At 46.0% G+C, this 16786-nt stretch overlaps 1 protein-coding gene across 1 annotated transcript in view; it reads right to left on the bottom strand.

The window, feature by feature from the left end:
• Positions 1 to 2984: 2984 nt before the first annotated feature.
• The window catches only part of MRPL44 (mitochondrial ribosomal protein L44), a 60652-nt gene continuing 46850 nt past the window's right edge, over positions 2985 to 16786 (bottom strand). The window contains exon 4 of the mRNA XM_086943804.1: positions 2985 to 3931. Within this exon, the coding sequence (XP_086799930.1) occupies positions 3760 to 3931 (172 nt within the window). The 3' untranslated portion in view covers positions 2985 to 3759. The remainder of the gene's footprint in view (positions 3932 to 16786) is intronic.

The raw sequence follows: 16786 nt of genomic DNA, 5'->3' as shown, positions 1-16786 counted from the left end.
AATGAGGGAACTCTGGGTAGTTCCCATGTGTTCTGTGGAAAGCAGCTCCTTTATGTAGAGCACTTTACAGCACAGCTATTAACTTAGTAAGGAAAGCCAAGTCAGAGATGAGCCAATGGTCTGGCTTTGCCCTAAAAGCCCATGCAAGAGCAGAGGCCAGAAAATGCTCGGCATATAAATCCTGCAAGAAACACTGTATAAACATATTACAAAGACCCTTCACAATTAAAAAAACGTATTTCTTTAACATGCAGAGGCATTTCACCTTAGTACATCAGATAAGATCACTGCATTGAGAGGCATTTATTAAAAGTGAGTTTTTAAATATGAACATAATTGTTTTTTATTCCAACCCATGACGACATTGCCATTAGTACATTAAACTTTCAAAGCTTTATGGGTTTGCTTGATCTGCACATCTATTGATAAAACGAAGTCTAAATGATAATTTTGACAGTATTTTTTTAGCTGCCGGTCACAACTACGGACACAGGCAAAGATACAGAATGGGCGTAATAAGGTCCGACTGATATAATGAGCCACTAAAAAATGAAGCGATCCTCAGCAATGCGAGACAGCGCTTGAAAAGGACTGACATCCCGTAAATACTTTTCTACTGCCCGCTTTTGGGTGAAACGTCATCCGTAAACCTTTCGGCAACAAACAATACGGAGGTTATTATAACAAAGCAGTATCAGCACCAATCGGACATGAAAGTTCCCTAACTATAGCCTTGAAAAAGCCCAGGGGGCGATACATAAGTCAGCTGCTGTTGCTCTTCATGTTTTGAAAGGTGAAAATAAAAGTGAACGAAAAGACTTGATACAAGAGCTTGTTCAAAATTAAATTGAAAGGACACTGGATCAGTACTATTGGAAAACATTGTGTGGAAAAAATAATTTTCCATTGCTTTCTTTTCTCTTTGACGTCCTTGTTGGATTATAGATACAACGATCGGGTGTGCTCTGATGCATTGTGTTTAGCCATTAGTACATTAAGAGTCCAGTCTTAACAAGTGTACACTATACATACCCTAGATTCTTACATGGAGCAACATTACAGTATATTTAAATGAAACAAGACGTATTTGATTAGCACATATCCTGAACCCATGTATTTCAAAGTGCTCTGAAACACGATAATGAGGAAAAAGGACCAGTGAACTAAAATATTTACCTAGTATCACGCAGTTTGGTCAAGTGGTGAAGCCGGGATAAATCCAATTTTTTCTGGTTTCACAGTAATTCAGCCACTAGATGGGTGGCTCTTTCCTTCTTCTGTTTTACATCAACAGCAGGGCCATCTGGATTATGTGCAGGGGTGGCACAATTATGCAGCATGGTTCACAAAACTATGGCAAGAAAAGGAAATTATATTGCATAATGCAGCATACTTTGTTATAGTATTGCTGCATTATTTTATCATTTTATGTCTAGACAGCTTTCTCTAGACAGAAGAGAGCCCTTGGGATAAGTCCAAACAATGTCCTTTCAGGTTTAGAGTGCCACATAAATTATGCAAAAAAAGAAATAGGGAACCCTGAGCAAAGATTGAACCTCATTAAAGAGCCTTGCAGTACACGGGAACATCTCACCATATTTTTAGTAATGTTTTTATCAGAATGAGCTAGAAGCTATTTATTTTGTTAAAATCTTCAGAACATGTACAACTTCGATCTAAACCACTTCCACGCATTTAAATCGAGCTTTTAGTGGCTCGCATACCTCCTCTTTACAAAACCACTGACATTCTAAATCTATTCACCTCGAAAGGTTTTTTGCAGAAGTGTTTTGAAGCATTAAATCAGAACAATGCCACCCACACTGAGGTAGAAAAGCAACAATGCCTTTTGCTTAGGTGCCAACGGTTTTTGCTCAACACAACCTGCATGTACCTTTTTCCTAAGGTAACTATTTAAAGGCTGCAAGCCTGATTGATAGCTCCATTTGACAGCTAAAGTGCACCTCTGCACCCCACTCCCATGAGCCAGGTAAAATTGTGCTAGCTGTTGTGAACTGGACTAGGGACTCACAAGACCTTAACACAGAGTGGGTTTATTAGAACTCACTCTCTAAATAACACATTGTATGCATTTTTTTCCCATTGACCGCAACATTAATGCTTTTTGACACAGCAAAGAACTGATTTATTTAATGCTTTCAAATTGCTAACTCCAATTATACTGTACGTTTCGGTGTTTTAAAATATATATTTTTTAAATCAGTTCTTTTTATAAATTGGTGTTCGATTTCTCGAGTCATGGCAATTACTTATCGCCATGTGGGGGATGTGAAATGCTTAACCCATGTTCCTCCAAGTAGCCGTTCTGCTCTTCGCCCTTCTACTAGGACTAAGAGAAGGTGTACGGGAGAGTACCTGGGGTCCATCTTTGTGTAATAGGCTAATTTTACATGTTACGCACCTTTTTATAAATTAGATATTTTGGGTTTTGAGTGCAACCCCCCCTCTTTTTTTTATAAAACAAAATGGTTCTTAACCCTTTTGAGGTAGTGAAGCCCGCAAGACCTATTGCTACCAATTCTTTAATAGCATTCTTGGACTGGGCCAAACTCATATTTTAATCTCTCACCTTATGCTACTGGTTGTTTGGTGCATCATTCCTATTCAAAGAAATGCCCCCATTCTAAGAAGGGCCTCCACCGGAATACAAGAAGCACTATTCTACTTCTGAAAAGTGCACTCAAACACCTCATAGTTTGTCACATTCTGCTCTTTCTCCATTTGCATTCAATACAGAAATCAATGTTCTACTTTTTCCCTAGTACCGTATGGCGACTTTAATTTGCTAATCAGCATGTGTGCATCTTAGGCAATGTTCCTCAAGCCTAGACATGAATCATCTGCCCGATTTACAAGGACTACATCCCAGTGGGCAAACTCATTTCTAAAGATTTTGTACACATGTCAGAAATTCACAGAAACAGCGGATATCCACTCAAATTATAATGGGTAGCACTGCACAATCCTGTGGAAACTTTTATTGTAAGCGATAGCCGTAATGCATAGGTTTCTTTTTCCAAAGAGTTAATGTAAAAAAAATGTGAAAACATTTTTATCAGAAAAGTGCGCACTCATTTAGATGGTCAAAATGAAAGTTACAATCAGGTGTGGTTGCTCAAAATCGTGTGCAAGAATTTTCAGGAACGCAACAGGCTGCCAAATATTTATCCTTTTCACAACCCTCGATAATATGAATATCTGGTTAGGCCTTGTCAACTGATTCAATCAGCAAGATCAGGGAAAGCATCAGACCAACACACAACATCATTACGTGGTTGAGCTTGTAGAACCCATGATTTGACTCTGCTTAGGGTTACTTATTGTCTCAATAGTCATCTTGTTATTCATTGGGGCTCAAATAAATCACAAAGTAAGGTCATGCAGAGTAACTGGAACAGTGTTTTGAATAAAAGGCGTGTGTAGCTTCAGCACAAGCTTCATCAGAACATTGAAAAGAAGGAACGGTTAGGCAGAATCGAAGGTCCTTTACACAGGACACATGTACAACACCAGTCCAAATATGTAAAATCATGAACCCTGTAAGTGCCTGCCATGGCAGGAATTTGTACGCTCAGATGATCGGTGCTTGCTGAATTTTACTCTTCAGTGGTACATGTGGAGGAAATTGGCATACTCCAGTGGTAAAAACAACTGGAAAATGTGAGTCAATGATTAATTAGTGGCATTGGGCAACTGCAGAGCACAAGAACTTAATGCCACCTAAAGCGATATCGCAGTCTAGCTGTTGCCGATGGCCTTTACAGAGGTCTGCTCTTGACTGGGTTTGGAATAGTCCCATGGGCGCCTGTTTGAAGTATATCCGTAAATCTTCCTGAGGGCGACGCGAGCTGCCTCCTCCTCAGCTGCGAACAAGGTTTCACCTGGTCCTTCTGCAATCATCTTCTTATCACTAACAAATAATAACAAAAACAAAATCATCAATACAAAATAGAGTTCAATGTGGGTGAGTTCAGGTATCTTGTACAACATTCACTGATGGCTCATTTTGTAAATCCTCCTGAATCGAATTAAATCTAATGTTCTACTATATAAATTGCATAATCAAAAGATTTGCGTGTGCACAGGAGCCAGAAGATGAACACACTGAAAAAGCATTGCCAGCCAAAGCAGTTTTGCAACCCATCTGTCATTTGTACTGCTCTCGGCCACCATATGGTTAGTTGTGCTCAGATATTTTACATTCGTAGGTATCAACAGAGCACACAGCAAATAAGCAAAACTATGCATACCTCTGAGCAGCACGAAAAAAAGCTCATTACATTCAGTAACGATCTTACCAGTGGATACTCCATCTACCTCCCATCATTAATCTCTGCCAGATGCCAAACTAGGTGTTGAAAACTTGCACAGGCAGTTGTGAGCCAACAGGTGGCACCAAGGCTCAAAATCTGCGGACATCAAGGGAGCCATGCTCAAGCAAGTTCTCGTTCTTTTTTCTCCTTCACACGTTTACAGGCAGAGATGAGCCGGTTGAATTTAAAGGAATGCAGTGCGCAAAGCCACTCGGGTACAACATTGACAGTATAGTAACCACTCACATTGGTGAGGCAGTCAGTTGAATGAGGAAGCTTCAGGAAGAAGTATCCATCAGAAGAAAAGGGTTCTTTCCTTCAGAAGCAATATAGCTGGTGGGTGCTCTGAAAGATACTTCTATCAGCAAATTCCTCACCTCAGGAATTTTAAAACACAACAGAGCTCATGAAGGCGAGACTGAAGATAAGCAGCCAAAGGGTCCTCTACCACAGCAATTATGCCAAGCTATCAATTCCTAGAAACCCACAGACAGAACAGCATTCCTAATGACACAGCAACTAATATCATGCTGGTAGTGGTCCAGAGAGCAACATAATTACAACCTTGCTTGACCAGCAGAACACATCCTTACCAACTCGTGGGCACCAGCAAATCGCTGCAACACACAAGTGTGTAACAGAAGAGTGTAACAGAAGAGTGTAAAACAAGTCAAAATTAACGCTCTGTACCAAAAAAAAACAAAAAACAGTCCGAGCAGAAAGTATATTAACACCAATCAAAAAAGGGGACAAAAACAAAAAACTACCCAAGCCGAAGGTAAAGAAGGCGTGTTCGCGCTGCAAAGTTCCTAAGGTTACTTCATGAACAATCTAAACAAAATTAATTAAATGAAAGTAGTGACACTAGGGATAGAAAAATACAAAATTATTTATTGCGAAATATTTTAGAGACATTTTGTTAGATCACAGAACAGGAGCTGTACAACATTCTATCCACAATCATTCATCCGTGCATTCATACTTCATACTGAGGGTGTTTTTTGTATACGAGTAGAATACATTGTCAGCATCCTGAAATGATTGAATGTCTCACCAAAGACACACATAAAATGAATGATTAGAACAATATAATCTCATGGATTTCTATAATTGAAGGGTGGTTTCCAAGATGTCTCTAGAAGGCGTGTTCGACACCCTTAAGACTGAACAAAAAGAAGCCAGGGATAACATAAGCAAATTAAACCATCCTGCCAGCTAAAAAGAAACATCAGAAGGGTGCTTTGCTGTAGGCAACAACCATTAAACTACAATGACCTAGTCATTTAAGGAAAACCAGAACTTATTATTATTATTACAATAATAATAATATTAACAATACCAGCGTAGGGGAGGAGCTTCGCGGCGCCCAAGATGGCCGGGTGAGCTCAGGGCTCCCGTGCACCCCGCCACCCCGATATCTATCCTGTCCGAGATCCTGAGAATAATCGACGGGGAACTGATGCTTAACGCATGAGGACACGACTGCTGTTTTCAGTTTTCCTGGAGACCCCCGGGAGCCCGAGAAACATCGTCTGAAAACTTTGCGGCCTTCAGAATTGGGGCCCGGGACCTGGATTTGGGGGCAGTCTGGGCTCTAGTGCAACAACAGCGGGGTCTGCCACCTGAAGTCGCCAGTCCGTAACTCCATCTACGGGAATAGTTGTCGCTTCCCCCGCCAGTGGAGAGGGGACATGCACGTACGTGGGCGCCTTCAGTCGCACCTCTTGGTTTGATCGTGCTCCTCGTGCCTGGACTTGAGGCGCTTCGCTCGGATCGAGATCGTTAGCAGTGGAGTGAAGTGACTGAGAGCGGATCGTGGCCGCTAGAGTTTGGGCCATTATACCTGGCACTGGTGTACTGGGACATATCTGAATATCGTGTACCCCTGTGGTCTGGGGTTCCTCCTGTGTCCGTCCCGAGATGGCAACCAAGCCGGACCTCGATAAACAGCAGTCGAAGAACACCTGAGGTTCCCGAACTGTCCAGGTCAATAAGATGGACCGTTATGCACAGCCAAGGAACTCCCCTGTCACCCTCGGGAAGTCGCAGGACGGTGGAGGGGAGTCATCGGGTCAGACTACGGAACCGACGATGTCTGACCTAATGGCGGCTATACGAGTGGTCGAAACCTCCCTGGGTAAACGTATGGAGTCGCTGGATCACAAACTAGATACCGTGACCATCGAGGTTAACTTCAGCAGAACTGATCTCACTAAGACCAGAGAGCAGGTTAAAATCGCTCGATATTAAGACAGCGAGCTTGACTGATGATGTGGCTGAGCTTCAGAGGGAAGTGAGGGAAGTGAGGGAAGTGAGGGGCCTCAAGGCCTCTGGCGAGATGGCGGCCCGCAAGCTGGACGATTACGAAGGACGGGCCCGACGGAACAACGGGCTAGTAATCGGGATACCGGAGAAAGCCGAAGGGCCTGCCCCGGATTTGTTTATGGAGGATTTAATCATGAACCATTCGAAGCCGAAGGGACTCAGTAATTTCTTCACGGTGGAGCGGGCTCATAGGATCCCCGTAGGTAGACTACGATGGGGGGCTCCGCCTCGGCCTATGATCGACAGGGTCCTGAACTTCAGGGACAGGGACGCTATCCTGCAGACGTCGAGGACCGATGGGCCCCTGAAGTTTGAGAACTCAACCGTGAATTTCTTTCCTGATTTCACATGGTACAGAGGCAGAGCTTCGGGGGGTCAAGCGGAAACTTCGAGACTTGGACATCAAGTATGCCATGCTGTATCCGGCCAAGCTAAAAGTTGAGGCGGACGAGAAGGTCTGGTTCTTTGACAATCCTGAGATAGCATCTGACTGGGTTGAGACCTTGGCCCGCAAGACCCCCCAGAATAAGGACGGTGTAGAACAAGAAGCTCCATGATGGCGGAGACTCCGGGTGACGCAGAACTTTATTTTGACATGGCGTTAACAGCGGGGTGGGGAAGGCTTTCAGATAGATCCCACTGTTATAGTTGCATATCTAAGAGCTAACTTCAGATTCAAGGGGTAGGCGGGGAAGCGGGGCACCGATATCATCCTCCGATCTATTTTTAGATAGTCTTTAGTTTTATTATGGGGTGACAGGCACACTGCGAGTTGGGGGGCGGTAGCCAAATGCAGGGGTGCAGGGTGGGGGGAGGGGAGGTGGGTGTAAGTGTAGTTTGTATTTTTGATGGTTCTGGGTCTTCTTTTTGCTCAGGTGGAAACACAGTTTTGCTATTTGAAGTATATGGGTCCAGGGAGACGTGAGTTCAGGGGATCGGGGATCAAGGTGCTAAGCTGGAACGTCAACGGGTTGGGTGATAAGATCAAGAGGGGGATGGTCAGTCAGCTAGTCCAAAGGAACTCCCCAGATGTAGTCCTGCTCCAAGAGACTCATTTAGTGGGGAACAAGTGTAAGGCCATGCACAGTGGAGGTTATTAACTAGTAGTACACGCTGGCTACACGACTGGTTCTAGGGGTGTGGGGATACTGTTCAAAAACTCCTTCCCCTTTTCTGTGCAGGCAACCTGTTGGGTGGATCAGAGAGGTCGTTATGCTGGAGTGTCGGGACTTGTTGGGGGCCATACAGTCACTTTTTTATCGATTTATGTTCCCCCTGCTCTCGAGACCGAGACGTTCCGAGATTTGGGGGCCATCTTCCTTACCCTTCCCCATGGTCATCTGGTGTTGGGAGGCAATTTTAATTTGGTGGTGGATGGTGTGATTGATCGGGCCCCCCGCGGGTGCTGCCACAGGCGCAGAGATGGTTGTCTGATTTTATGAGTTTGTTGGGACTGATTGATTGCTGGCGCGTCCGTAATCCTAGCACGACACATTACACTCATGTTTCAGCTGCACAAAGCTCTCTCTCACGCTTGGACTACGTCCTCCTCCCAGCGGCGATGGCATTGTATGTGTCGGAAGTCAGGCATTTGGGTAGGGGTGTCTCTGATCACTCTCCGCTCTGGTTGTGCCGTGCACTGGAGCTTCCGGCTGTGGGCAGGATAGCTCCCATAGGAGCTTGGCGGCTGAAAGACCCGGTCATTGCGAAGGAGGTGCGCCACATTTCTGATCGATATTTCTCTGAGAATGTTGGATCGGTTGATTTCCCCAGTTTGCTGTGGGAAGCATTTAAGGCGGTGTCCAGAAGGGAGGTGTTATCCATTGTCTCTAAGAAGAAGAAAGAAGGGTTGGCTGTGCTGCTCGGGAAGGAGGAGAAGTTCTCTCGCAGGAGAAGCGGGTGGCTGAGTCTCCCACGGAGGCCGGCCTCCACCTCCTGAGGCTCCGTGAGGAGGAATATAGGAATCTTGCTAGGGAATGAGCCTTAGCGCATCACAATGCAGCACAGTGCCACGTGTATGAGCACGTAGACAAAGCGGGCAAGCTTATTGCCTGGCTCGAGCAGGGAGAACGTCAGTCCCGACTAGTGCCTGAATTGGAGAGTCGGTCCTCGGGAAGGCTTACGAACCCGCAGACTGTGGCCGATGAATTTGAAAAATACTTTCAAGAGATCTATGCCGCGGGAGACAGGTTTACAGAAGTCGATAATGAGGAAATGATTAGAGATATAATTATGCCGAGTTTATCTGAAGAAGACCGTGATTTCCTCAATTCGGCGTTCACGGATGACTAAGTTGCACAGGCTATCCGTCAGGTCAAGTCCGGTAAAGCCACTGGCCCGAACGGCATTCTGATCGAACTATACAAACTCAGCGCCAACAAACTTGCTCCCTATCTGAGGGCTATGTTCACCGACAGTAGAGACAGGGGTGTACTCCCATACGACCAAAGGGTGGCCAATATCGTGGTCATTCACAAGCCTGGCAAACCTGCGGAAGTATGTTCTTCCTACAGGCCCATTTCCCTCCTGAATGCTGAACCCGAGATCCTGGCCAAATTGTTGGCCACCAGACTGGTGAAAGTGATCTCCTCACTGGTACACCCGGATCAGTCGGCGTTCATGCCGCGGTGCAGCACCGCGCTGAATTTGCGCAGACTCCATAGTATATTGGGGTCGGCCGGTCATCTGCAAGAACAGGCGATCATGGTTTCCCTGGACGCCTCCATGGCTTTCGAAAGAGTGGAGTGGCCCTACCTATTCGCGGTGTTGGCAAAGATGGGATTTGGCGTCAACTTCATAGCTTGGGTGCGGTTGCTTTATGCATCCCCGCTGGCTAGAGTGGTGGTCAACTACTGTAAGTTGGAGGACTTCGCCCTGGGTAGGGGCACCAGACAGGGGTGTCTATTGTCCCCATTACTTTTCACGCTAGCTATGGAGCCACTGGCGGCTTGGGTGAGATGGGACCCCTTGATACAGGGCATAAGGTGGACGCCTGAGTGGGAGAACAAGATCTCCCTTTACGCCGATGATGTCCTGCTCTACCTCATGAGGCCTAAGACCTCTCTCCGATATTTCCTGGATCGTCTTGAGGTCTTTGGGAGATACTCGGGACTGGTGATTAACTAGGACAAGTCGGTGATATTTACACTAGCCGGTGGCCCCCCTGAACTTCCGCGGTCCTGTCCCATTAGAGTAGAGACAGAGGGCTTTAAATATCTAGGGATTTGTGTCACACTTGATCCGAAGCAATGCTTTGATCGTAATCTGGCCGTCCCGCTGGCGCGGTGTAAGACGGACGTGGAACGCTGGCGTGCCCTCCCGCTATCCTTGATTGGTAGAGCCACTCTCTTCAAGATGATGGCCTTGCCGAGATTCCTCTACGCCCTACAAAACTCGATGGACCCGGTGCCCGCTTCCTATTTCAAGGGGATTGAGTCTTTGCAGAGACACCTCCGATGGGCCGGTGGAGCTCGCATAGCCTTTAACAAATTGACCTTGGCATGGTACGACGGGGGCATTGGTCTCCCTGATCTGCGCAAATATTATTGGGCCTCACATCTAGCTGCCATCAACCAAATTGTGTATGGCGTGCCGGATGACCCCGGTTACGCCATGGATCGGAGCCTTTCCCCTGGTGGGGAGATCGGCAGGGCGCTGTATGCGAGGATGGGCAAGTATCCATTGATTGGTCCGACTGCTCATGCAGTGAGGGTTTGGCATGTGGCCACCAGGAGTCTCGGATGGGCTGGGAGGCTCACGCTTTCCACCCCTTTGTTTAACTCGGAGAAGCTGGGGAGCCTGTGGAAGTCGAAGGGGTTCGATAAATGGGACTTTCTCGGAATCTCCCAGATTAAAGATGTCTGGGGGAAAGATTCTATTCTGCCGTCGGAGACCTTGGCCACCTGGTATAATCTGCATCAAAACGAGTACTTTCCATACTTGCAAGTGAGACACGCCTTGGTCACGCATGTCCCGAAGGGTGCTTAACTCCCTGAGGCTTCCCCCCCTTGAGGACCGGGTTCTGGACGGCCACCTACCTGAGAAGACTACATCTCTCATTTACCCAAAACTGATTAAGAATATCGGGGACCCACTCGTGAAGCTTAGGGCGAAGTGGACTGCAGACGGGTTGGAACTCGATGATGAGGACTGGACTGAGGCCGTGTCCTCTCCCAAGGTAGTGGCGATACAAATGAGATAGCGCCTGGTTCAGCTAAAAGTCCTGCATAGGATTTTTGTGACGGGCCCGCGTTTGGTGAGACTAGGGCGGGCTGAGAGTGGAGAGTGCAGGAGAGAATGCGGCGAGGAGGGTACCCTGATGCACATCATTTGGAATTGCTTCTATGTGCAGACATACTGGAGGGCTGTACACGAGGAATTGAGGGCAGTGCTGGGACAGGAGGTAGGCCTTGAGGCACGGAGATGTTTGTTGAATGTATGGGAGCCGACAGACCTCAATGATTATCAGAATCGGTGGATTACGCTGAAGTGTATGGTGGCTAAACGCAATATTGTGCAGTTGTGGGGGGGGGGGGGGGGGGGGCGTCAGCCGCCCCGGACTGAGAAGTGGGCGGAGGATCTTGACTGGTGCATGTTTAGAGAGCGTGCGGTGTACCTGGCTAGGGGCTGCCCGCGTAAATGGGGGAAGATATGGGATGCATGGAATGCTCATTGCGGGGATATCTGCAAGGCACCTACGCAGAGTTTGGATTTGGACGCACCGGGACCCCGTTGATCTCCAACAGTTATTGTAATGTGACTACTCCTGTACCAAATGGACCTAACGTATGTAACTATTGCTGGCTTCCACCCGAGTGTTATTTCGGTTTGTTACTTGGTTAATTAATAAAAAGAGATTAAAAAAACAAAAACAATACCAGCGTAAGGAAAACAAGGGTCAAAAAAAGAAACCACACCGGTACCAGTAGAAAAAATGCTAGAACCTTAACCACACAGCCAAGAACAGTAGTATAAAGAAGATCACCAGCGCAATCCAAGCAACGCCAGCACGCATCCAAGCAATGCCGGCAGCAGGACCAATCTCAACATGGAGCACCTAAAAGGGCACCTCCACTGGGCTGCACAATGACTAAAAACAAAATGGCAACAAACCTCAGGAAGGAGAAAACAGCTATAACTTCAGAAAGCGTTAGCAGATGCCGTGGCAAATGAAAAAAATAAACATGGGAGAGACCGAACATCAAAGACAGTGACAGACCGCTACCTGCTACCTGCAGGAGTAAAAACAGAATACTAGAATGTCCGGAGCAGAACCAAACACCTGACCACTGTAGTGATCAAACAGCAAAACATAGCCCACACTCCAGTCCCGTCCCAGAGCCAAGGGCAGCAGCATAAAGAAATTAAGAAACAAGTCAACCTAGGCAGTCCTCGGAAGCCCAGGGCGACCAAACCCAGCCATACATCATTACAATAGAAAGAAACCCACAGAACAGGCCACTGAATTCACCTAGTCAAGCGGGACCTAAGGAGATGTTAAGGAACTGTAATGGCTGACCTTTTCTGGCTCCTTTAAGAGGGAGAATGATGGAGGGTGACTCCAGTCTATCATCCTTATAGCATAGGGATTAGGACTATAGATAGGATCTCTATCTTTTATATAGTAGAGTATTTTCGGGTCCCTTTCTTTAGAGTAGGGCTTATGAATTCAAGCTAGGGGATAGATATATAAGTATTAATCATGATTTGCCCTTTTGCTAACGTGTTAGGATATTTTCCATGGAGTTATGCGTATTGTGGGCCCTGTAGGCCTTAAACGGGACAGACTCCATCTTGCCCTCTGCCTGGTAGCTCGAGAGGCCTTCTAGGTCAAGTGTAATGTTTTAGTTTCAAGCTGTTGTTCGCTTGGAGAGAACCGGCTCAGGCTGGCCCTTATCGAAGGAATGTATTTTTCTCCACTCCGAAGACACAACTTCAGGCCGGCCGGCTGGGAACGTGTCCTTGGTACGGGGAGGTACAAGAATTTGGTGGGCGGCAGGTTACTGGCCGTAGCTTTCCATGAAGGAACAGGCTTTGATATTAGCGAAGGTGTTAGTCAGTCGAGAGTCAGTTCGTAGGCGGCATCTAGCCGTTAGCATCTCTGCCATTAATTATTTCATGGCGGACAGTCGCCATCTTTGAAGTCCGAGAAAGATTTAAGACCGAGACTCTCTGAGAAAGACTGAAGGAGAATTAGCGCGGAGCGTACTGAAACAGAGAGAGAGAGATACGGTAGCTAATAACCAGCAAGGTTCCAGTGGCTTGGAGGGAAGCAGACGAGATTGAGCCTAGCGGTGCAGACGTGTACTTGTGACGGCTGGGGTGTGACTGCGAGACGAGCCAAGACACAGAGACGAGAAGGGAACCTAGATGACTGCCGAGTCCCGACTTCACATTAATAAGGTGACATCCGCCCTTTCCATAATAAGCGCGCATTCTAATCTTTGCCTTTTCTTTGCATAATCTATGTTGCATAGTACTGTGTTATATGTTTATTGACAATAAATACCCTAGTTCTTAGTGAACTGATATGTGCCGTGTATTCTTGTTCAATCTTGGTAAACGTGGTTTCTAGTTGGTTGTTGTTTATATGAATGGATGAGTAACCCCAATCAGGTAAGTGGTGATCAAATAAATAGGGAGCGAGTGGACCTTTGATGCCAAGGATAAGAGGCACATTATACTATTCGGAAACCGTACTAAATTCTATTATTATAGTTTTATCCCAAGTAGACAAAGGAGAAATTGTTCCGATAGGTGCTCATAGGAATGTGGTTGTCGTTGATATACGGCGTTAGTGAGAGCGTTGGGGTGGATTACCAACGTGTATACCCACAGGATTGTGGCTTGTGTAAGTGAGAGCGTTGGGGTGGATTACCAACGTGTAGGTTTGCCGGATTGTAAACCGTTTGGAAAAGAGAGCATTGGGTTCTGCAGGCCCATGTGTAGACACGCCGGATTGTGTGTCATATCTGCCCTGGGGTAGATCAGTCTGGGTCGGAGTGGCCGCGAGACTAACTGATGTGAATAAGATATGGTAGAAAACCTATGCATGTTTATTGCTATTTCCCCATCCTTAGGTATGACTTGTACATACATATATATATATATATATATATATATCTATATCCATTGTGAATACGTTCTAAGGAGGTAGGTGAGTACGTTCTGGCTGGGTTATAGGGGCCCCTAGGGGCTGATCCCATCTAAACGGAAAATCCGGCCATTACATCTGGCGTCACGAACTGTTTACGAAGCCTGTGTGCGCTGTATTGTTTTGATCTTGTTGGTTTGCGCTCGGCTCGTACGTATAATATTTTGTGTATAATTGTGTATATAATTTTTGTGTGTTAATATGTTTGCGAAAAAATCACCGTCGGTTTTTAAGTTACCTATTCAGATTCCCGGCTGGGAGTCTACGCCTTACGAGGCTTTGGCCCGTGAGTGGGCAGATTCTACTGGTTTGAGTGAAAATTGGTCTTCTTGTTTGGAGCAGGCGGAGCCTGCCGATGTGGTATCATGCTTACAGAAAGCGCCAGTAGTGAAGGGTGATGAGCTTCCTATTTTACGACGCAGAGGTTGGATTGTTCTTAATGCATACAGAATTCTTCATGAGAGGTTTGTTCAGCTGCAGAAGCAGTTTAAGGCCATGGAAGGACAGTGTGTTGAGTTGCAAAATGCGCATACTCTTTTGCGCTGTCAAAATAAATTGCTTGCCGATAAACTTGAAACATATCAGACCATAGCCGAAAGAGCTGCGGTCCGCATTGCACGACATAAGTATAAACATCGTCGTGGTCGTGTGTCTACACGGAAAGTGCGTCTGGTCGTAGCAAAAGCCGGAATGGATTGGAACCCTGATGAGTGGGATGGTAATATCTGGGATTCAAATGCTTCAGACTCCTCGGCTGAGGAGGGTGATAAGCGCGAATCTTCTCGCTCCGGGCGTGATTGTAAATCTGCTTCTTATACTGATACTGTTGCTCACAGCGACCGTGCTCGCTCTTCCCATTCAGATGACGTATCTTGCCCCGATTGTTCTGCTAAATCTAAGATGCGGGCTTCCTCGGAAGCTCTTCCTGAGGTTTCTGCTCATCCCGTGTTTCGTCGCAAATTACAACAAGCCCCTGGTAATCCAGCTGGTATTGCTTTGGATTGTATTGAAGATTTTACTCAGCAGGAGGTTAGTGACATTTTACAACGATTTCGTCAACGGCCTGGTGAGGCCTTGCTTACATGGATGGTGCGCCTTTATGAACTCGGCGCTGCCGGTATTATGCTTGATGCTGTTGATTGCTTACGGTTTTGCTCTTTGAGTTCTGATTCCACTATTCAAGATCATTTTCGGAACTATAATGGTGCTGGTCAAATTACTTTGCTCCAGCTTGCGTCTGACGGCTGTAACCACAAATATCCTACTGAATCTGATTGGCCTGTTAATGACAAGCCATGGTACACTTTGCGTGATGCGTCGCAACGTTTGAAGGAGGAAGTCATGAAAACTGCTATCTTTCTTAGTACTTCTGACAGATTGCTGGATGGTCTTTTAACATCTTCTGTGCGTAATCGCATTATCCGTTCTTCGCCTGTTGCTTACAAGCAGGTCATGATGACTTTGTTGATTAATCAAACTGGCAATCCTTTGTCTGCTGTGCTTGAATCTGTTCGTCAGCTTGGTGAGCTGGGTGAGTGGTTTAAACCTGAAAGACAATCTCGACCTGAGGGTCGTACGGCTGGGGACTATAAGTTCTCTAGACGTGACATGTTTCTTGCTCTTATTGCTGATGGAGTCAAAAGGGAGGACATTGACGGTGAGCCTAATAATCGCTTATGGGATATGTTTCGTAAGCGTGGTTTAGATCGGAAGGAGGGTGCCCGTCGTGTGCGAAAGAATGAGTATGACCGTGGTTCTGATGACAGTGGTGATGAGAGACGACGCGTGGATTCTGATCGCCGTGATGATCGGCGTTATGAACGTGATGTATCCCCTCATCGTAATTGCGAGAGAGGGAGAGAGGGTGAAAATGAAAGGGGGAGAGATGATCGTGTTTCCAACCGACATAGAGAGGAGAGAAGTTATTCCCCTGATATGAGGAGAAGGGAGGATCGTAACAGACTTTCTGACCGTAATTCACAGTATTTTGAAAATGACAAAAATCCATTTCTTAATGGAGACGGATATGAACAAGACATTTTGATACCAAAGAAAACAGAGAGCATTTACCCCGATTTGTCTTGGTTGACAGAACGCAGGAAAAATGGCTAGGAAATAGGTCAAGCTCCAGTACACAAGTGGGCTCACAGAGACAACAGACCCTATGTAGATATTGAGATTTTTTGGAAACATCGTAATATCCAAAGGGCCCGAGCACTAGTAGATACAGGAGCGGAGGCAACTTTAATTCACGGAAAATCAAAGAAATTTAAAGGACAGTTTTTCACAATTACTGGTTTAGGTGGAAAAGAAACCCCCGCTGTACAAACTACACTTGAAATTAAAATTGGTAGGATTCCTCGTAGAGAATATTCTATGTTAGTTGTACCACTTTTGGAGTATATAATTGGAATTGATATTTTAAAAGGAATGACTTTGCATCTGGATGATGGTTGTTATCAATTTGGAACTAAACAGTACATTTCGACCAGACCCGTACGGGTTGGCCGTTTACGGATGCCCCCTATTAAAATTCCTCTAGCCACGAAAGTGGTTTCTCAGAAGCAATATCGTATCCCAGGTGGTCATGAAGAAATTAATGCTACAATTCAGGATTTGGTTGACGCGGGAGTTATAACTCCGGTCACGTCTGCTTGGAATAACCCCGTCTGGCCCGTGCGCAAAAGTGATAATTCTTGGCGCATGACTGTTGATTATCGAGAATTGAATAAACATACACCTAAATTGGCTGTTGCAGTACCAGACATTGTCACTTTGATTCAGAGAATTCAAAAGCATCCAGGTACATGGTATGCTTCTATTGATATTGCTAATGCTTTCTTTTCAATTCCGATTGCCCCCGAGTGTCAGGAACAATTCAGTTTTACATGGAATGGACGTCAAATGACGTTCCGGAGTCTTCCTCAAGGTTATGTACATAGTCCCACGATCTGTCACCGGCTGGTGGCGGAGC

The sequence above is a fragment of the Lissotriton vulgaris genome, chromosome 11, assembly GCF_964263255.1.
Source record: "Lissotriton vulgaris chromosome 11, aLisVul1.2, whole genome shotgun sequence".
In the NCBI taxonomy this organism is placed as follows: Eukaryota; Metazoa; Chordata; class Amphibia; order Caudata; family Salamandridae; genus Lissotriton; species Lissotriton vulgaris.
This window is presented reverse-complemented; position numbering and strand designations above follow the sequence as displayed.